The sequence below is a fragment of the Eleutherodactylus coqui genome, chromosome 12 (assembly GCF_035609145.1).
Source record: "Eleutherodactylus coqui strain aEleCoq1 chromosome 12, aEleCoq1.hap1, whole genome shotgun sequence".
In the NCBI taxonomy this organism is placed as follows: domain Eukaryota; kingdom Metazoa; phylum Chordata; class Amphibia; order Anura; family Eleutherodactylidae; genus Eleutherodactylus; species Eleutherodactylus coqui.
The window spans coordinates 17,644,265-17,666,213 of NC_089848.1; the positions used below are offsets into that span (position 1 = coordinate 17,644,265).

General features: G+C 44.8%; 1 protein-coding gene across 2 annotated transcripts in view; it reads right to left on the reverse strand.

Annotated features, from left to right (window-relative positions):
- The window catches only part of ELMO1 (engulfment and cell motility 1), a 463,885-nt gene that overhangs the window by 332,750 nt on the left and 109,186 nt on the right, over positions 1-21,949 (reverse strand). For both annotated transcript variants that reach the window (XM_066585169.1, XM_066585170.1), the window contains 2 exons: positions 13,933-13,983; positions 11,943-12,112 (listed from right to left, as the gene is read on the reverse strand). In XM_066585169.1, coding sequence (XP_066441266.1) covers positions 11,943-12,112; positions 13,933-13,983 — 221 coding nt within the window. The remainder of the gene's footprint in view (positions 1-11,942; positions 12,113-13,932; positions 13,984-21,949) is intronic.

Sequence of the window (21,949 nt, forward strand, 5' to 3'; positions counted from 1 at the left end):
CTGGTGCCCGAGACAGGAGGTGGTGCTGCTGTCCGGATGCTTCTCCGCAGCAGAGGGACACTGCAGGGCTGGATGGCTGGACGGCTGCTGCTCAGAAACGCTGCTGCTCAGGAGGGCTGCTGCTCAGGAGGGCTGCTGCTCAGGAGGGCTGCTGTGGGCTCGGAGAGCTGCACAGTGCCGGGCTCAGGCGTGCAGGCAAGCCAACACGCTGTACTGCAGAGAGCGGCCATTCCTCTTTCTGGCTGCCCTTTTTAAGCTTGCCGTGGTCGGAGGGTGCGTGGCCTGGCCGGGAAGCGTCCCCGTGACCCGGAAGTGATGTCTTCCGGCCGTGACGACGGCGCTCCGCCCCCCGGAGCGCCGCGCCCGGAAGTGGCTTGCCGGCCGGCGCCCCGGCGTCCTGACCTGCCCTGCTTCTATCCCTGCCAAGGGAGAACTGCCGCCGCTGCTGCCTCTGCCGTCCGGGAGTTGTGATGGCCACGTATCCCAGGTAACCTGCGTCTGTTGCTGCTGCCGCCGCTGCCAGGAGGGAGTCCCGAGTGACTGTTTTATGGTTGCTCCCCATGTGGGGTCCCAGGTGGAATGCTGCCCTCGCTAGTCCCAAACGGGGTGTTGTCCTGGGGGCCACAGCCTGTCCATGCGTCGACTGCTCCAGCAGTGCTGCCCCCTACGCGTCACCGTCAGACAGTGCGCTACTCCAGGGAGGGGGAGCCCTATGGCTGGCGGGTAACCGACTCAGATGCGCATTGCATGGTCGGGCCCCTTTTTCTTCTCTGGGTGAGACGCCGCAGTAGTGGTGGAGACACCCCCTGCCTGCGTCTCCCCCGGGAGGCCAGTAAAGCCAGGGAAAAGCCCCGACTCCCCGGATTCCCGCGAATAGCTCTTTCTACGTCTGCCTCCTAGCAGACACTAAGCTAAAGACTGATTAGCTGAGTGCCTGCAAGGGGGATATAGCCAGCGGGGAGGAGCTAACACTTTTTTGCTTAGTGTCGCCTCCTAGGGCAGTGGCTATATCCCATGGTCTAGGCTGTGGCCCCCAATGATACGGACGAGAAAAGCTAATTTTGGATATCTTGATATAAAATTTTTATAGTTTTGGATTACAGGGTGCATACAGCAACGGTTTTGGTTGGATTGTACATTTCTAATTTATTCTGTAATTTGTTTTCACTTATTCCTGTAACTATTTTTTTACCCTCTATGTCCCCCGATGACATCATGTAAGACCTCTGGGGGTCATTCATAATTTCCTTTTTCTTTTTTTTAATTTCCCCACTTTCCCACTGTAGCTGGGGCATCTATAGGACCAGCATCCATAGAAGCCCCAGTTACAGGGGAAACAAACCGTTCCCTTCTCCTCGGCTGTATCTGACAGCTGAAAACTCGACATGCTCCTGCTTGATTGCAGGAGCAAAGAGTTTAATCCCGCACCATATTTTTGCTATCAACTGGGATTAAGGCTGAATGCACATGGACAGAAATTCTACAGTGAGATTTCACGAGGAATTTCGGCTGTTGCACGCTGCCAAAGGATTGCATTGGTTTATGCAATCCTATGCAGACATCCGCGATTTTGATCACGGATAACTCACGTGATAACAAAATCGCCGCATGTCCTATTTCAGTGTGAGCCTGGCAGAGGCTTGCACTGCCACGTCATCACTGACACGCTGGCTCTGCACTGCGCATGTGTGGTTGTGCGCCAGCTGGCAGATCTGCAAAGCAGAGTGAAGACGCCGGACAGGTAAGCCGGAGTTTACTGCAGGGGCACGGGTCGCATCCTGTAGTGAGAATCTCGCAGTCAGAATCCGACCCGGCCATCTGCGTTCACCCTAAAGCCCAGAACCAGGCGCCGTATATTTACCATGCTTAGTCCTTAAGGGGTTAAAACATTTCTGTGTCACATTTCCCACAACTTAAACAAGTGCTCTTTACATAACTGTGAATATTACTGTTTTGACATTTTTGACCATGTTTTCTGTGGCTTTGTGCTGCATGATAACACGTGAACGTAGTTTTAGAGCGCCTAACAGATTGACAATAGTGGGTGCATTTGCAAAACAAAGTACAGCAAACTTTGAGAACAAACCCGAGTTTCACAGAGGCAGTCAAAGACCAATTACTAAATTAACCACTGACTCTTTTGGACCGACAGACTAATAAGGTTAAAATTAAAAATTAACTTTTATTTATACGCTTAAAAAGTATGAAATAGAGGGGGCGTAGCCTACAGATGCCGAAGTGAGACGTGCTTTTGCCGAGCTCCCGTTGCACCCGCCGACAGACCCAGCTTACCGCGATCCAGATGGCACAAAGACACCCCCCGACGGCCTCATGGTGAAGAGGAGAACTGCGGGGAAGACACAGGAGGCGGCGAAGGAAGGGCCGCGGAGGATAGAAAGCTTCTTCGGCGGCCCCGCCGCCGCCCCCTGCTTCCAAAATGGCACCGGATCACGTGCGCCCGAAGCTCATGGAGCCCAGCGGAGACAGTGGGGAGGCAAGCGGAGCGGAGGAGAGGGGAGCGCTGGCACCACTAGGGACAGATAAGTATGGTGAAACCCCAGGTGAGTGCCACGGGGCTAGTGATAAACCTCTCCCTTGGACTGCTGTCATAACTGGGGGAGACCCTGAGCACCCAGCACAACACAGCAGGACCACAAAGGAGACAGACAATGATCCCCCTGAAGGATACACATGCTCCCAGTAGAAGGGACCGCATACAGAATAAAGGGAGCACTGAATACACCAAGGGCTCTGCTCAGCCACAGTCTCGAATGGAGAACCATGCCCTGCCACAGAGCCACAGGGGGGACACAGGTGCAAAACAAGCACTGCAGCACCCAAGCACCCCAGAGGACACTTATGTCTCGCCAGGTGGAACTGGTGGTCGCCCACAAACAACACGCAGGAGCAACGCTATGACAATTAAAAATACGCCAGCCCGCTCAACCTCCCCATGCGATTCCTCTTCCGATGATGACTGGAACTGGAAGGAGCACTTGAGATCTCTCCCAACAAAAAGGGACTTTCAGAGGCTGGAGGCCTCACATAAAGAGGCGCTATCCCTTTTACACCAAGAGCTTAAACACATGGGGAACCGTGTAAACGCGGTAGAGGAGACCCAGGAAAAAGTCCTATCCACGCTAGAAACTCACAGCCAAGTAATTAATGTGCAAGCTCTGCAAATGGCAGAAATATTGGCACATATCGATGATCTCGAGAACCGCCATAGGCGCAACAAAGTAAGGCTGAGGGGTCGTTCCGAGGAGGTGATACCCTCTCAATTGGAGGACTGGGCCCACAACTTCTTTAGTTCACAACCGGTTGTAATCGATCGCATACATAAGACTCTAGACTCTAAACCGGACGACCCCAACAGGCCACGGGACGTTGTATGCCGCATACACTATTTTAAAGAAAAAGAAGCTATAATGAAGTGCGCCCGCGACAGAAAGGTCACTCTAACCCACAATGGGGCCCCTATTGCAATCTTTTCAGATCTGGCAAGACGGACCCTGCAATTGCGTAGAGCCGTACGACCTTTGCTAGATGTTCTAAAAGCCAACAAAATCCTATACCGATGTGGATACCCCTTTCAGCTTACGGCTTCAAGGAACGGCAAGACAGGGACTTTTAGATCCCCAGACGACCTATCTAGATTCTTAGGTACCCTGGAACTCCCAATGGTGACATTGCCGGATTGGCCCATCTACCATCACTACCCCAGGGACACCTGGCACGAGGTGGGACCCCAAGGCCCTAGAACCAGAAACGGCTCCAACAGACCACAACGCTGATTGCAATACAACTAAGGAAGCTGGACTCTTGCGATATGCTATGAGCCATTGAGTCTTGCTTTATAGGGCCGTCTGGACACGTCTACAGCACTAAACATGCAGGGTCATTGACCAACAGACTATAGCGTATATTAGATGCCTGATAGCCGGATATGCACATTATTATGTTACTACTGTTATTATGTTGCTACTGTTATCGAAGTTGCCTGATAAAGCGAGCTACATGGCTGACCACAGGGTTGGCCGGCGGGGGGGGTTTGGGTATCGGTGATTTCCCCCCTTACCGGGAAATCACGACAGTGCCGTCTATAGCTGACCGAAGGTTGGCTCCCCGTTAGTTAGACTGGGAATGTTTGTCCTAGTCGACAGAATGTTTACGTTCTGTCACCTTATTCTGTATTTCCTCGACTCTACTATCACTGTCTTTTCCTTTCTTTCCCTATCATCCATTTTGGCCCCGAGTTCCATGGACAGCAGCGGCTCCACTCTCAACCGTCAATACACCACCATGACAAACCTATCTTTCTGCACGTACAACATCAGAGGTATAAACGCCCCGGCTAAAAGAGGCCAAATCTTAGCCCATATGCATAAAAAAAAAAGATAATGATAGCCATGTTGCAGGAGACCCACTACAGTAAAGATCACCTTCCTAAGAACAATAATAAATATTACATGATCTGGTACCACAGCACACACCCAGATAAGAAAATTGGCGGAACATCTATTGCAATTCATAAGAGCCTCCCCCACAGCGTCCTCGCTTCCAGAGTGGATGCCGAAGGCAGATATATTTTTCTCAGAATCGACCTGGGAAGCCGCATAATAACGGTAGCTAACGTTTATTTTCCCAACACAGGTCAGATCGCCTACGGATGTCAGGTTCTGGGGGAACTGGACCAATTCGCAGCGGGCTAACACATAGTGCTGGGCGGGGACTTCAACCTTGTCTGGGATCCGGCTCTGGATACATCAGTGGGTAAGTCCAGTCTCTCCCTGGTAGCCCTGCGTAGGTTGCGGAGACGATTATCCGAGCTTAAACTCGTTGATCTCTGGAGAACACTGCACCCGGAGATCAGGGACTTTAGCCACCACTCCATCACCCATAATAGTTATGGACGCCTGGACTATTTATTTGTTTCCCACCGTCTGCTGGACTGGAATCCTAGGTGCTCTATAGGCAATTTCATCTGGTCGGACCACGCGCCTGTATATGGGGCCCTATTGGGAGGGGAGACAACAAGGGAACTAAATACATGGAGACTAAATGACAACCTTCTGGGTGACCCCTGCTGTCTGCAGGAGGTCAGGCAAACAATTGAATCCTTTATAGAAACCCACAAAATGGACACAACTTCCCCAACCATCCAGTGGGAAGCCCTGAAATGCGTCCTGAGGGGAGTGTTCATCTCCCACGGGAAAAGGCTTAAGAAAGATAGAGTAGCCAAACTGGCGAATCTGATTTCCCAGCTGGGAAAAAGAAGGAACAGGCCAATAAGTCTAATCCCTCCCCAACATTAAAAACAGAGATATCAACATTACGCCAGCAAATTCTGGGGATTATGGACCAGAACTATTTACATTTGAGAGATAGAGTGAAAGGAGAATATTACGAGTTTAGCAATAAATGCAGTTCTTGGCTGGCGAAAGCACTAAACCCAAGGGAGAGCCAGGCGCGTATCTTTGCAATGAACTCGGTAAGCAAGGTTAAGATCCATGCAACAAGCGACATCCTGGATTGTTTCAGGGAATATTACGGCGAGTTATACAACAGAGGGGACAGTTGAAACGTCCGCAATAGACCAATACCTACAAAAACACGCGCCCACATCGATCCCAGTAGAAAACCAAGAACTACTAGAGGAAGACATGATGGATCAAGAAATACTAGCAGAAATACGAAATCTGAAAATAGGGAAGGGCCCGGGGCCGGATGGCTTCACTCCTAGGTTCTACAAGGCATGCAGAGACCTGGTGGTCCCCCTCCTAGGCAGAGCCTTTAACGCAGTTTCTGAAAAATGCCCCTTCCCGTACCAAGCCCAACAAGCAATCATCACAGTTATTCCAAAACCGGGTAAAGACCCCATGTCCTGCGGGAACTATCGCCCAATCTCTCTATTGAACGTTGACACCAAAATGTTTGCCAAAACGATTGCCGCACGTCTACGTCCTATTGTCCCCGGGCTAGTTCATAGAGATCAGGTGGGATTCGTGTCGGGACGAGAAGCCAGGGACAATACGATACGGACTCTATCACTGATGGGGAGAGCACGAGAAGAAAATATTCCACTCTGCCTCCTCTCGGTAGACGCCGAAAAAGCTTTCGACCGAGTAAATTGGAGATTCCTAGAAGCCACGTTAAGGAAAATTGGGCTGGGCAATAGGATGATTAGCTGGGTAATGGTCCTTTACAACAACCCCACAACTCAGATACGCGTCAACGGGAAGCTTTCTAGTCCAATTAACATAAGGAACGGAACGCGACAGGGCTGCCCACTGTCCCCGACACTATACGCCCTGGTTATGGAGTCGCTGGCGAACGCCCTGAGGGAAAATAAGGAAATTCAAGGCTACAAAACAGCTAAGCAAAAGCACAAAGTTGCCTTGTTTGCTGACGATCTATTAGTCTATATCACCAACCCTGACCGGGCATTGCCCGCTGTCCTCCAAGAGTTTAAAAGATATAGCCAGGTCAGCAACTTCAAGATCAATCTGAAAAAATCAGACTTACTAAATATCACACTCCCGACGTCGGAAACCACGCGGCTTAAACACCTATTCCCCCTGAGCTGGCGAGAAGACAGCATTAAATACTTGGGAGTAACCCTCTCTACGGACACCGGGAAGATATATAAACTAAACTACGAACCCATATACTCTGCCATAACAAAAGACCTCGAGAGATGGAGGCCGAAGACTCTGTCGTGGTTTGGCAGGATTAGCGCCATTAAAATGAACTCCCTTCCTAAACTCCTGTACTTATTTCAAGCACTACCCACACAAATTCCGCGGAATTTCTTTGTAAAATTGCAAAAGGCTATGACGCACTTCGTGTGTGTGGGGGGGGGGGGGGGGGGGAAACTAAACCGCGCCTAAGCTATAGATTATTGACCCAACCAAAGAAGAGAGGCGGGACAGGACTACCGGACTTGCTCCTTTATTATAGAGCCGCCATATGCAAGACGGTTCTAGACTTGGTACGGGAGGGGACAAATAAACGGTGGGTTGAACTGGAACAAGAGGCAGCGGCGGGAAGGATCCGGGGACTCTTCTGGTTACGTGATGGGCTGGGAAGGAGGGGTATCAGGACTTCCTCTTTTATAAGTTCTTTACTGAAAACGTGGGGTGGCTTTGCGCTGTGACAAGGCCTAGTCAGGGTCCCTGGACCCTGGACACCATTGAGAGGAAATCCGGACTTCCCTCAAGGAGATATAGGATTACCCCTATTAGACGGGCTGGGCATTGAGTTCCCCAGGGTTAAAGATGTGGTGGATGGAGAGGGACTCTTACCATTGGACGCTCTCCTGAGTGGTGGGGGACATGTGACAGGCGCGTGGTTCCAACACTATCAGATTGGCCATTATATACGAGCTCTGGGTCCGATTTCGGATCTGACCGGACCAGACACCCCTTTTGAAGGGATGTGCGGGGGACCTCAGAGGACAAGAGGTGAGATCTCCGCAGTCTATAGCTTCTTGTTGGCAGGTGAGGGACTGGACTTAGGAGGTGGCTTTAAGAGGGCATGGGAAAAAGAGATGGGAAGGCAAGTGACCGAGGAGGACTGGACCAAAGCCATATGCCTGACCCACAAAATGACAGTCTCAAGCCATCAGGAACTCAACTACAAGCTGCTAACGAGATGGTATCGTACCCCTGTGCGCCTAGCCAAATACTATCCCGGGGTGTCTGACCTGTGTTGGAGGTGCCAAAGAGAGGTTGGCACTCTCTCACATATATGGTGGTCCTGTCCGCAGGTCAGGACATTGTGGAAGGAGACAGAGTCTCTACATAATGCCCTGAACAGGGATTCTCTGGTGCTGTCACCTGAAATGGCCCTCCTGTCGATCCTCCCGGGATGAATAAGAGTATACAGGAGTAGCTCCCTAAGATTTTATCTTTTAGCTAGGAGAACAGTGATACCGAGGTTATGGAGATCCCAAGATCCCCCCACAAGGGTGAACTGGGTGACTGCCTTGGACGAAATAGGCCGCATGGGAGAGTTGAGAGCAAAAGACGACGAGAAATATTCCGCATACCACGCCCCATGGGAGCCCTGGTTAACATTCCGCAGCTCCCCAGGGTTTGGACAATGGCTGGTGAGTGGAGTTGTACCTAAATAACCCCATGTTTAAGTGCTGAGCCGTGGAACGGGGACCAAATTCATTCCCCCCCTCCTCTCTCCTTCCAGCTAAGCTTCCTTTCTCCCCCCCCCCCTTTCTTTTTTTTTTCTCTCTTCTCTCCTCATTTTCTTTTGTTTTACTTAAACCTTACAATGTTATATAAGCTACAAGTTATAGTTACACTTAAAGTCTAAATTATGCTCTTGTTGACAGCAGTTGATCGGGGTGGGTGGGAGAGGTTAATGGGTAAAATGCTTCTAAGTAAAGGATACCAGCATAGGATATGACGCGATACTGCAAACGACAAACTTAATGTCCCCCCCCAGATCCAAGCAAGGCTAATTGCGAAATTGTTAAATATGAAAATGTTTTCCACAATGTTTGTACTGTAGAAAAACTCAATAAAATATACTTTGAAATAAAAAGTATGAAATAGACAAACAAACAAACACGTATACATAATGGATTCTGTCTCACTTAGAAATATTAATTCCTCAATCGAAGATTACGGACAAACAATGTGTCCAATTACTAGCAAGCTGATAAATTGCGTATATTTTACCATTTGGGTAGAGGGCATATAAAACACATGCTGCGGTCAATATATGTCATACAGATCGACCGCCACATGTGTCTTTGTGGCCGTGAGAGCCTGTGAGTTATTCATACTTGCCACTCCACTTGAGGGCACGCGTAAAATATACGCAATTTATCAGCTTGCTAGTAATTGGACACATTGTTTGTCCGTAATCTTCGATTGAGGAATTAATATTTCTAAGTGAGACAGAATCCATTATATATACGTGTTTGTTTGTTTGTCTATTTCATACTTTTTAAGCGTATAAATAAGTTAATTTTTAATTTTAACCTTATCAGTCTGTCGGTCCAAAAGAGTCAGTTGAGAACAAACCCCATTCGTGTTCAATAGTTTCTAAAGTCTTGTTCACACAATGTAATTTCCCCAGCAGTGCAACATTCTATTGAGTGCTATGAAGATAAACGCCATAGTTTATATGCTGCGGATTACACAAAGATTCTGAACCCTGCATTGCAGGCGGAAACAAAAAAAACACGTCAATTCTTGCCCAGAAACCACATACGGTAGCCTGCAGGGGACAAACAGACAAATATGGTTTCTCTTATTATTTTATCCAATTTCTTAGCATTGCCCCAATATGTTCTTTTTATCCCACACAACTCCTTTAGGACAAGGGCATTGTCTTACCAAACCAAACGCTTATGAGGAAGAGACTTTTATAGGTTTGTCCTGAACAAATAGTGCGTTTTCTTACTAGCAAGCATTCGCTCTTAACAATGCCCTACAGTCTCATAACTTACAGAGCAAAGAAGCAAAGAGGAATTCAAGGCAAAGACTCCTGGGTATTCCTTCTATCCCCTTGCAGTAAATGGCATTTGGCGGAGCTTCACATTTCTTTTAATTACATTTCCTCTTCTACAAAATGATACCTGTAATTAATGATACATTAATTACAGGTATCATTTTGTAGAAGAGGAAAAAAACAGCTAATGTCAGATGCAACTTCTTCCTGCACTGAAAGGCCATTTCGGTAATCTCTTTAATACTATATGCTTCTGTTGTACAATAAGCTGCGCTGCAAATATTGTGCTTGTGTTTTAAGAGGGTAACCAGTTTTCTGTCCCACCGCGCTTCCTGATCTTTGCTGCCTATTATTACAAATCCTTAGGGCAGCTTCTTAATCCTCTATCAGCTGAATGTCTATGGAAAGGCTGGCTTGACATTAGCTAGGATCATGCAAATGATTAATTTGATTTTAAAAAGAGAGCTTAACACTTTGAAAGGATTTTGGTCATGTTTTATGTCAACAAATGGAGTGATACATTGAATGGAGGGTTTGTTCTTCAAATCAAGGGAGACGTGAGCAACTTCAAAACGGACATGGAAAAACAGTCACAGGGGGTGCAAAGAAGGATGTATTTACTGTAGAGTTTATTAGTTCTGCCATAAATATATCTCCAACCAATGGTTCACATTTTTCATTAAGCAAATGCAAATTCCAAAAGCTCCAACACAGCACAGAAAGCTCACATACTGGACAAAGGTTTCTATTATTGAATAGGTCCTTAACACTCTGACTGGAATCAACATCTCTTCATGCATCATTGGAGAATATGAGAAATCTATAGCAGAGATAACACGCTGGCCAAGTGATCCCCTAACACCAATTTAGAGACCATAAAACTTTCACATTCTTTATCATTGGTCTAATTAGGTATTCATCCTGTTCTGGTATTTTTTAAGTTCACATTAGACACATCACGTCTGTGTCTTTTCTTATGTATGTGTGTATATATATATATCCATGTCTCTTCGGATCTATCCTATTACGGCCTAATGAAGAACACTAAGTATGTTAGAAAGCTCGCTATCGCATCATGTATTTTTGTTAGCCCTTACAAGGTTATCTACAAGATTACTTGGTTTCTCTTACTGAGAACAATCACAACATGAATATATGTCCTTACACAACAGGCTTCATAGGTACAGTAAAACTATGGACAACTCCAAGTAAATGTTTTACATATACTGTGGTGCCTTGGGTTAAGAGTTTAATTTGTTCTGTGACGGAGCCCTTAACCCAAAACACTTGTAAGTCAAATTAATTTTTCCCATTGAAATGAATGGAAAAGCCATTAGTCCGTTCCGTTTCGCAAAGTTCTCCCACTGATTTCAATGGGGATGGCATTGCCCCATTGAAAGCAATAGAACCGTGGCACCCCCACAGGGATTTTCAGGAAAGGGCTTTAAATTTAAGCACTTCCCTGAAAATCATCTCTAGCTGTAGTAAAAACATATATACTCACCTGTCTGCTGGGGCTCGGGTGCATTTAGCCGCCGCTTGTTCCCCCTGCACTGATCTGAAGCTTTTCATAGGGCAGGGATTAAAAATGCTGGGAGAACAAGTGGCGGCTAGACAGACCTGAGACCCGGCAGTGGCGGACAGGTGAGTATATATTTTCTACTACAGCTAGGGAAGATTTTCAGGGAAGGGCTTTTATTTAAAGGGGGGAGAGAGGGAGAGAGAGATCTCCCCTCCGTTCCTCCCCGCTCTCCCCCGCCGCTCCCCGCTCGCCGCCGGCAGCCAAACCTTTTCTTCCGAGCGGGCAGGTACTCGCTAAGGGCAAGCTTGATCGAGTAATTGCCCTTAGCGAGTATGCTCGCTCATCTCTACTCTTAACCTAAAAGGTTTAAAAAGTTTTTGCTCTTAAGTCAAAGCAAAAATTTGCGAAAGAGTCTGCTCTTAAGTCAAAAAGCTTGTAAGCTGAGGCACTCTTAACCCATGGTATCACTGTACTGGCAAATGGTGCAGGTTGTCCGCAGCAGGCAATCCACACCAAATTCCACATCAAGCCTGCCGCAGGAAACACGTCAAAATCCATGCCATTGGTACAGGGTTTGACATGGTTTTTGATGCAAATCCGCAGCAGATTTCACCCTTTCCATATGACGACATAGCTGGTGTCATCAATAGTATTTTCATGAAAAAACCCTTTTGCAATTAAATGTGACATGCAGAATATGAAAACATACCACAAAACAAACACATGGTGAGATAAGAAGACCACAGTACATCCTGTTCTAATATCTGAGCATTCCTGTGCCTTGTGCATATAACTATTCAAACTATATCAAAGAGTGTCAGTGCTGACCCCAGCAAGATATTACACTTTTTGATAGGTTTACTGTATAAAAACTGTCCTATCGGATTTAGATTGGAAAAATGGCTTAACAGAAATTCATAAGGTATGGCAAGCAGGCGACACTTACTCTGTACCGCTCTCCACCATTTGTGTGAGGAGGTAAATGCCATCCAGATTTATGAACTCTTGAGCAAAAGTAATATCTCGTGAGAACCTGGCCAAGTCCTTTAGTGCTTCGAGCTTGACGTCCATACTTGTAGACTGGACCCGGTCGTGCAGCTGCTGAGCGGTATGAGTCTAAGTGTGAACACAAAGAACAGAGGGGAACGGAAGATTTGTCACACAAATACTGGACATACGAATATATAAAAGGGTGAATACAAAACCTGAGGAACTCTTGATGCCTCACATTTTATATGTCACTTTATGTATTTGACCATTGCTCACATTCATTATTCAGTTTATGCTTCATTTTGGTGTATAAAAGTGAGTGCGGTCGAGCTTTAGAGTCATTTATCAAAGGCACAAGATAAAGCCATGAAAAATTATTGGTGCAAATGTTAAACTGCTCATAGTAGGAGTGAAAAGAAGCTTAAACATACAATTCAAAATGCACCAGATTGATTAACCCCAACCGCTGCTGCCCTTTTCTATTTATTTCATCTTTTCATTCCAACTTTAAAATAACACATTTTTCTGGCAACATAACCAATGAGGGCTTGTTTTTTATGAGGCAAGTTGTACTTTTTAATGGTATCATTTATCATACCATAAAATGTATTGGAAACCTTCTAAATGGAGTTAAATGGGAAAAATGCTATTTTGCGAGTTTTGGAGGTCTTTGTTTTTACAGCGTTCAAGGTACAATAAAAAGGACATGTTCTCTTCATTCTGTTGGCCAGTACGACAATTTTTTTTGCTGAGACCATTTTTGCCCCATATAACCTTTACATTTTTCTGTCGGTGGTGCTATGTGAGGGCTTGTTTTTTTCAGGGCAATCTGTCAAATTTATGGGTACCCATTTTGGGGGACAAAAATTTGATTGCATTTTATTCACTTATTTCTTAAGACAGGTGACAAAAAAGTGCAGTTTTGGTATTGCACTTTTTTTTCTTACGGCGTTCAATGTGCAGAATAAATAACGTGATATTTGAATACATTGGACATTAATGGATGCAGCACTATCAATTTGTTATTTCTTCGATGCAAAGACTTAGAAAATGCTTTTTTTTAACTTTTAACATTATATAACTAAACAAAGTATTCCGGTAATTTAATATAGAGTTCTAAGAAAATATGATCAAGGATTGCTAGATTATGTGGAAAACAGTTACCTACTAACACAGATAATTTAGGCTTTGTGACAGATCCTCTTTAAAGTCTAGGGATCTAGGATAGATAACCCATCAGTTGTGTAAGAGGAGTGAGAGTCCATAAAGTTGATAAAAGAGGAAGTTATATGGACCAGAGGTGTATAAGCAAGACCCCGCGTGTGTAGAGAGGTGGCCCAGCAGTCTCACATTTTGAGAAACTTGTCAGGACAATTTCTATGATGATAAATATATTTTAAAGAAGCAGTGCAGCTTTCACAGAATTCATCCAGTCTTAGAGGTGGAGTACAACTAGCCAGCTGGATATCCTCTCTAAGTGACTTGGGCTAAAGAAATCGGCTTCCGATGCATTTGAGTTGTTATTTTATATCTAGATTAATGTTGATTGCCAAGCGGCCACTAAAAATATCCAACGGACTTCTAGAATTGTCCAATGGGCTGACAAAATCTCCAGCTCTCTGTCCATCTTACAGATGCTGTGCAGAAGTGCTCTAAGCCGTGGGGACCTCATAAGAGCCAATGGTGACTTGATGTCTAGCATCACTTTTTGCTGAAGGTACAGTACGCAATACCTAAACCAGTTTATTTCAAAGTAACCTTTAAGTTTTGTGCGTAATCGCAGAACATTTACATAATTTTCTTATTCATAATTTTTTTATATCTTCTACCAAGGGTTAATTTAAAAATTTAACGGGTTGTCTGAGTGCTGAAAAAGAAAAAAAAAGCACCAATGCATTATTAAATTACACTAGAGGTTTAGGAGTTACTGTTTAATCAGTACTTACTGGTGATGATGTCAACCGTAGAATGGCTCCATTTTTAATCTCGTTGCGATTCTAAAACAATTCAACAATTTACAAGTCATACTAAGATAATTCTTTCATATACACATAGTAGCTCATATATTTATGTGCCTTATGACCGGAGTCCAAGAGCATTATAGAGCTAGTCTTCCTAATAACTTTCTCCACTGTTTCTGAAAAAGTCTTTCCACTAAATGTTTATTGCCATTAATTCAACCAGAGCGGCACTAGTAAGGATGGGAACTAATGGGCACCAAGGTCTGGTCAACAGTTGGAGTTCTAAAAGCTAAAACGGGGTCAAATAGTGAAAACTTTAGTTTGTATAGTTTATGCTCTATTCATTATCTGCTTGGATTAGCTATCGAAGACCCGTTCCAGCCAAGTATGTGACTAGTGTCCCGGCTTCACCGGGCGTCTATTGACCCACACCATACAGCATCATTGGGATCTATGATGTTGCGAGCTCGGGTCAGTAGACTCACGGTTGGGCCAAAACACTGGGCCATAATACGGGTGCAAAAATGTACCAGTAATGTAGAAGTATCCAAAGGGGAAATACTTTCTGAGTGTTACACCTTTTTAAAAGTGATTTCTGCTTTAGTGTGACGTTTTACCTCTCACGAAATAAAGATTTAGGTTACTGTGCACTTTTTTGTTTTGACGTGGTGCACAGAGTAAATGATTGACTTAAAGGGGTTTTCTGAGAAAAAAAAAAGTTTTATTTCCAGCTGCCTGTGTTAGGAAAAAAAAATTTAAAGAGAAGTGCTTATACTTTTCGGTCTCAAGTCCCCAAAACTCAAGCACGGCAACCCAGTTCTCTGTTTCCAGGCTACATTCAGCCTATTGCTAGGATTTCACAGGCTGCTGCACACAATTACAGACCACAACCAATGACCACCGAGAACTGTGATTGGCTGCAGCAGCCAGTAATGCTCCTTTTACAGGCTGACTCTGCAGCTGGTAAGCAGACCCAACGGGAGAATAGAGAGGTGATGCTGGTGTTGTGGAGACCCGGGAAGGGGGAATGCAGAGCCTTTTGTTATTTTTTTTCTTTTAACATGGAAAGAGTAAGGAAACATGTATTTTATCTCAGAAAACCCCTGTAAGGTGCATGTCAGAACATGCAAACTACAAATGATGTTATAGATCCCTATGTGAATGCAAAAAACATTTGGTAAATCTATATTTCACTTTAGATATTATACATCTGATAGGACAGTCACATGAGCAACACCCGCATCCGCACAACTGAAAAGTACAATTACGATAATAGATTTACAAAAGATATTGGCCTACAAGATAATGTGAAATAACTGTAATCTTTAGTGTCACTTGCATGTCACGTCTTGCACAATGACACAAATAGCTTGGGACAAAACTAATTGAGGTCGAGCTGCTGTGAATGAAGACTGCACTGGCGCAGCTTTAGGCGTCTCTCATACAGGTCCTATTTTGCCGCAATTAACATGGCGGTATACCGATCCCATTGAAATCAATAGGGCCTTGCAGACATGCGATCAATCGCAGCACTGGACGGCGCTTTCCAGCTCCACGATTATCGAGCGCTGTCTGCTCTATCTTTGGCAATTTAGCGCACCCTTAACACCCATCACAATGATGGGGTGTTGAGGTGCGCTAACAGATGCTATTGGACAAAAACAGAAGTAAAATCGTGGCGCTTTGCCGCATCTATGTGTGAGAGGACCCCAAGACCTCTAAATTCTGCTGCATTTACAGCAGCAAAGTGGATAAAAATCTTGTCCACAAGCTGTGGAAATTGACATGCGGTGTGCAGTTCAATTCTACAGCAGGTCAATTGTATCACCGTTTCCACTGTGGAATTCACCTCTTCTCAATGAGGGGATGAATTCTACACAGAAATACGCAATCAAATCCGCACAAAATGGCACGGGTCTGGAGGCAAGTTTTCCTCTGCTGATCTGCATCAGAATGCCCACTGCGGACATTCAGCTGTAAATTAGCCCCGCGTTGGCCCAGCATAATAAGTAAAAAGGTTCAAGTGAGCTGGATGGGTTGTACGTTTCGAAATACTAGCTGAGCAGGTAGGAAATAGTAATGTGCATATTGTATAAAACCACAAACTGCATCCTGGACCAGATGATCTAATGATCTACTACAAAACAATTCTTTTACCGGTAGTACATACTGTATATATTTTTGTCTTAAAGACATTTGGAGAGATTGATTAAAACTAGTGCAAAGTAAAAAGTAACTTGTAACATCCAATTAACCCCTTAGTGACCAGGGCTAATTTTGGAAATCTGACAGGTGTCACTTTAACCCCTTAAGGACATGGCCTATTTTGGGCTTAAGGATGCAAAGATTTTTGGTGGATTTTCTTCTCCATTTTTCAAAAGTCATAACTTTTATTTTTTTCATCGATGCGGCCGTATAATGGCTTGTTTTTTGCGTGGCAAACTGTAGTTTTTATCGTTGCCACTTTTGGGTACATTGACAATATTGTAAAATTTTTTTACATTTTTTTTATAATAGCAGGGAGAGAAAAAGCATCAATTCTGCCATAGTTTTTAAATTTTTTTGCAGTGTTAATCATGCAGCATAAATGACACAATCCATTTTTTTTGCGGGTCGGTTCGGTTACAACGATACCAAAATTCTTCCTTTTTTTTTTAGGTTTTTTCACTTTTCTGCAATAAAACCCCCTTTTTTTTCCTGAATCGCTGCATTCAAAGTCCTGTAACTTTTTTATTTTTTTATGTATGGAGCTCTATGAGGGCTTATTTTTTGTGAGACGAGCTGTAGTTTTAATTGGTACCATTTTGGGGTACATACAGCTTTATTGATCACTTTTATTGCGTTTTTAGGGAGGCAAAATGCTAAAAATTAGCATTTTCCCTCAGTTTTTTTAAACACTTTTTTCTGTGCACAGTCAGAAGCATGTGCAACTTATTGTACGCGTCGTTACGGACGTGACAATCCCAAATAAGTGGGGTTTTAATTTTTACCTTTTTTTATGCTAATATGAGAAAAAGCATTAAAAAAGGGGTTTTTTTACATTTTTCTTTTTTGTACATTTTTTTTTTTTTACACAATTTGTGTCCCTCTGGGGGACTTACAGTACAGCACTGATGATCACGTGATAAGGCATAGCAAGGCTACTGCCCTGCCATGCCTTATCGCTTATACAGCGATCACAGGCTATAGCAATACAGGACAGCAGTGTCTGGTGTCCTGTTGCCATGGCAACCAGCCGGGCTCTCTGCAATTATATCGCGAGAGCCCGGTGACGTCACAGAGGGAGCGCGCTCCCTCTGTGAACCCCTCCCATGCCGCGATCTACATAGATCGCGGCAGGGAAGGGGCTAACAGCGGGGGGCGCATCTCCGATGCATCCCCCGCTGTTGCAGCGGGAGGCCGGCTATGACTGACAGCCGGCTCCCGCTGCGGGATAGAGCGAAATAATAAGTGATCTCGCGGTATCCCCAGAACGTAAGTTTACGCCCTGTTGCGGGAAGTACCCCGCTACTAGGACGTAAACTTACGCCCTGGAGCGGGAAGGGGTTAACATAGAATAACTCTGTTAAGGTTTTTCATATCAAAGTGATTCTGACATTGGTAAAAATAGTCCAATAGAATTTGTGTATATTTATTAAAAGCATCAAAATTGGTAACATTTTTTAAAAATTGTCATTTTTTTCACATTTTCAATTGCAATATCGCAGTTTTTTTAATGCAATTTAGATGATAAAAAAATATGTCATATTTTTTGCAAATATGCCATTTTAAAGGCAGGGTTTTTTTTTTCTTTTTTATAGAGCACATGAAACTGAGAGTTTACACCCCAAAATGAATACCCCTGTTTGTCTTGTGTTCAGAAACATACCCATTGTGGCCCTAATTTTATGTCCATATGCACAACGGGCCCAAACCGATAGGAGCAGTCGGTGGCTTTCAGAACAGAAATTTTGCATGAAGTTGGTTTAGGCCCCATTGCTCACTTGCAGAGCCCTTGAGCGTCCAAAACAATTGGGAACTCCCACAAATGACCCTATTTTGAAAACTAGACCCCTTAACGACTTAATCTAGGGGTGTACTGCGTATTTTAACCCCACGGTTTTGGGCGCATGCACAGAAGCCGTGGAAAGTCCGTGGAGGAGTATTGCATTAGGGCTCAAATGTGGAGTCCTCTAGTAAAAAGTTTCATCTCCTTTCACTGATCGCATCAGTGCGGGGAGAAAAATGTAAACTTTTTTTTAAAAACTTTTACGTGATCGCTATTAGTCAATGGATAACGGCGATCACGTGACTAGGAATTTCATATTTCCTGGGCCTCCTGGCCTTCTGCGCCTGCAGCTGAAATAATGACATCTGGCATGCATGTGCAGAAAACTGGCGTCAGGTCCTGGAGGACCAGATAACCGTGTGGCATTGCGGAGGATGGGAAGAGTACACTCAGCTGCCCTCAGGAATCCGATCCATGAGGGCAGCTGAATATTTAACTTTTTTTTTTTAATGTGATTGCCACTATCCATTGGATAGGGGGCTTTCGCGGCCCCCCATGACAACTCCAGGTTGTCGGCTACGTCTGGGAACCGACCATATGGACCCGTCACGTCTGCAGCCTCCTGTGACATCTCCAGGCTGGAACAGGGAGATTTTAAATTTCCTGGGCAATCCATGAAATACGCATGCCCCCACCATTATGCTAATGGGCGCATGCACCGAAGCTGGGAAAGGTCCGCGGATAAATATCCCATTGGGGGACAAATTCGGGAACCTTAGGTATGTAATTTCATCTCCCCTCACGGATACCATCTATAAGGGGAGATAAAACTAACTTTTTTTTTTTGTTTACACTTTTTAATTTTACATGATCAGCGTTATTCAATGGATAACTGTGATCATGTGACCAGAAACTATATACAGCGGTCCCTGGTGACATCTCCCTGCACTCGGCTATCTTTATCAGCCAGGTGCAGGGAGATTTTAAATTTGCCGGGCTCTCCTGCCTTGTACGCATGCGTGCCACATCAACGCATGCGCAGAAGCCCACGGCAGGTGCAAATCGGCGCAGCACATCACAGTGAACAGGGGAAATATTTTCAGCTGCCCTCATGGATCCAATCCAATCCAATCCAATCCATGAGGGCAGCTGAAACTTCAGTGGTCCCTGGTGACATTCCCACCCTCCCGGCTACCTTCAGTAGCATGGAGCCAGGAGATTTCAAATTTCCTGGGCCACGTGGCCTTCTGCGCATGCGTCTGACATAATGACGTCTGGCGTGCATGTGCAGAAGACTGGCGTCAGGTCCTGTAGGACCAGATCGCCGTGACACATCGTGGAGGATGGGGGTGCGTATGCTCAGCTGCCCTCATGGATCCAATCCATGAGGGCAGCTGAATCTTTAACTTTTTAAAACTTTTTTACACTTTAATGCGATCGGCACTATCCATTTGCAGATTGTGGGACTGAGGAGGGGCTCCCAGCGGCCCCTCATGACAGTTCCAGGTTGTCGGCTACCTCCGGGAACAGACAGTATGGACCTGTCACGTCCACAGCCCCCGTGGCTTTAATCCCCAGAGGAAGCATGTTTTTACATCCCTGGGGATTAAAGCTAGCTAAAGCAGGATGTAAAAAGGCAATGGGGTGGTCACTAAGAGGTTAAGTGTATTTTAAAGCCCTATGAGAAATGAAAGTCTCCTCCTGATTGGCGGCTCTGGACGTCATTGCTACTTTTTCCTATTACTCATTCTGATACTTCTCAACTCCACAGCCTTTTAACACCGAAGAAGTCATTTTTGACAAAAGCAGAGGAAGCAGTTCCATATAAAGCTGTAAGTCTGAGAACCGTCAGACAGGAAGAGACTGCTGCCAGATAGTCTTCTTGGTAAGATCTGTGGACAGGATTTTATAGTAAATAGGTGCTTTCTGTACAACCGTTTAACCACCCAGGAAATAGACAATTCAGATCTATTTAATTTGAAAGTTGTAGTTTTTTCATCTCATCACTTCTCTTCTCTGCATGATTTAGGATGGGTTTCCACAATATTTAGGCAACGCCGAGAATGCCGGGTTATAAAATCGCCACAGACAATGGCTTGGTATGAAGCTTTCGGATACGCTGTACAGACGTCATTACTACCATGAGCACTGTATTCTGTGCAGCTTTTCGCCGTTCTTGTATGGGAAGAATTAGGGTCTGTTTACACAAAACGATTCGTCGCTTGAATGAGCAAAAGATGTCCGAGTTCGCTCGGTCACTCTGTTGATACGGGCAGATACATCATGATTTTTATGCCTGCATAAAATGATTGATGAATAATAAGCAAATGATTAATCATTGGCTGTGTTCACAATGAACGATTAGCGTACAATTTCGCTTGCTTGAACTAGAATTGTTCCGTGTAAAAGGGCCTTAACTTCTAGTGAGAACTTGGAAGGATGGGGAACTGTCAGGAGGGGGAAATGATCATGTAAAAGAACCACTGCTGGATTACTGGAGATCCCCTTTATGGAACAGTGAGCGGTTACAGCAGCAGCGCATGAGGTCAGTATAAGAGTCTAGAAGGTTGATGAATTCAGCAAGAACTGGTATGACAAGATATGTGTGTCTTCCATGCAACACACAAGCTTTGGAACTATTTAACTGTTTTACAAACTTGCATGGAGATGCATCCATTACCGGAGAAGCTTTCTCTTACAAGCTGGGAGTTTAAGGTAACTTGTGGGAGAAGTCATTTACATTCCTGCTGCCATAAGCGGAATGCAGGATTTTGGCAATTGAGAAAGCAGAGAGGTTATGGAAATAGCGGTGAACACTTTGTAACGGCAGCTCTCCCAAACATTCCATATACCCTGCTGAAGTAGACAGGACGCCAACAACTTTCTATAGCTGTCACCCTACAAGAACATTCCGAGCCGGGACAGTCCTGAAGAAGTGACCACATCAGCACAGGCGGAGAGGATTATACATCCCAGAAACTGATGACGTTACTACTGTCATTATCTGTGGAAAAACAGCATTTCCTAACAAACCGGTCACAAGTTCCTTTTTCCTAGGTTTACCTTGAACACATTTATCCAGTTGGCTGGAAAAATGTATTTCACAGCTTAATCAGAGCAGACAGTGCAGATAAAAAAACATGTAGAAAGTCAAGTTAAAGAAAATGCTGCGCCAAATACTCATTTTTATACTTATTACAGTAAATAAACTAGCAAAGGAAAAAATAGAAATAAAATTGTACATGTGATACAACTCTGTACTGTCCAACAGCACAGTATACTTAAGAGACATGCACAGAAAATATACAGACCTGCGGAAGACATAACACATTGCTGCTTAAAATGGCAAATCACGAGTCCTTTTTAACCTTTAAGGACCAAGCGCAGTATATGTATAGTGCTTGGTCCTGGGTTGTAATCCTGGCCAATAGCAAAAGTACGGTGCCAGATTAAAGATCCGGCAATGTAGCAGTACTGTTAACTGTTAGGATGCAGCCGAAGACCCAGAGGAGAAGTGAGAAGCAGTTTTTAACAGTTTCTTCCTTCCACTTTTCATGCTGCATAGTGCTCAATGAACGCCATGTAGTGCAAATAGGAAGCGGAAGTGTTACTTCTGTTATTCGATGCGGCCATCACATGAACACTGGGTGCCTTCTGCCACAGCAGAGTTACAGGGTCCTAGCAGACCCTGATCAGCTCTGCCAGTGACTATTGTCACTACAGGGGATGTTTTCACTGTAACTGTGATGTGGCGACTATGGATAATAATAATCATCTTTATTTATATAGCGCCAACATATTCCTCAGCGCTTACAATACAGGGGAAATAAAACAAGACCACGGTTACATGAAGTAATCAATTGATGGAAACAGTAGGGGTGAGGGTCCTGCTCCAACGAGCTTACGTACTACAAATAGTGGGGTGATACAGAAGGTAAAGGGGCTGGAGATGTGCACAGTATGGCGAGGTGGAGAGTGAGGGATGCTATACACACAGTCAATGGTCAGGCAGTA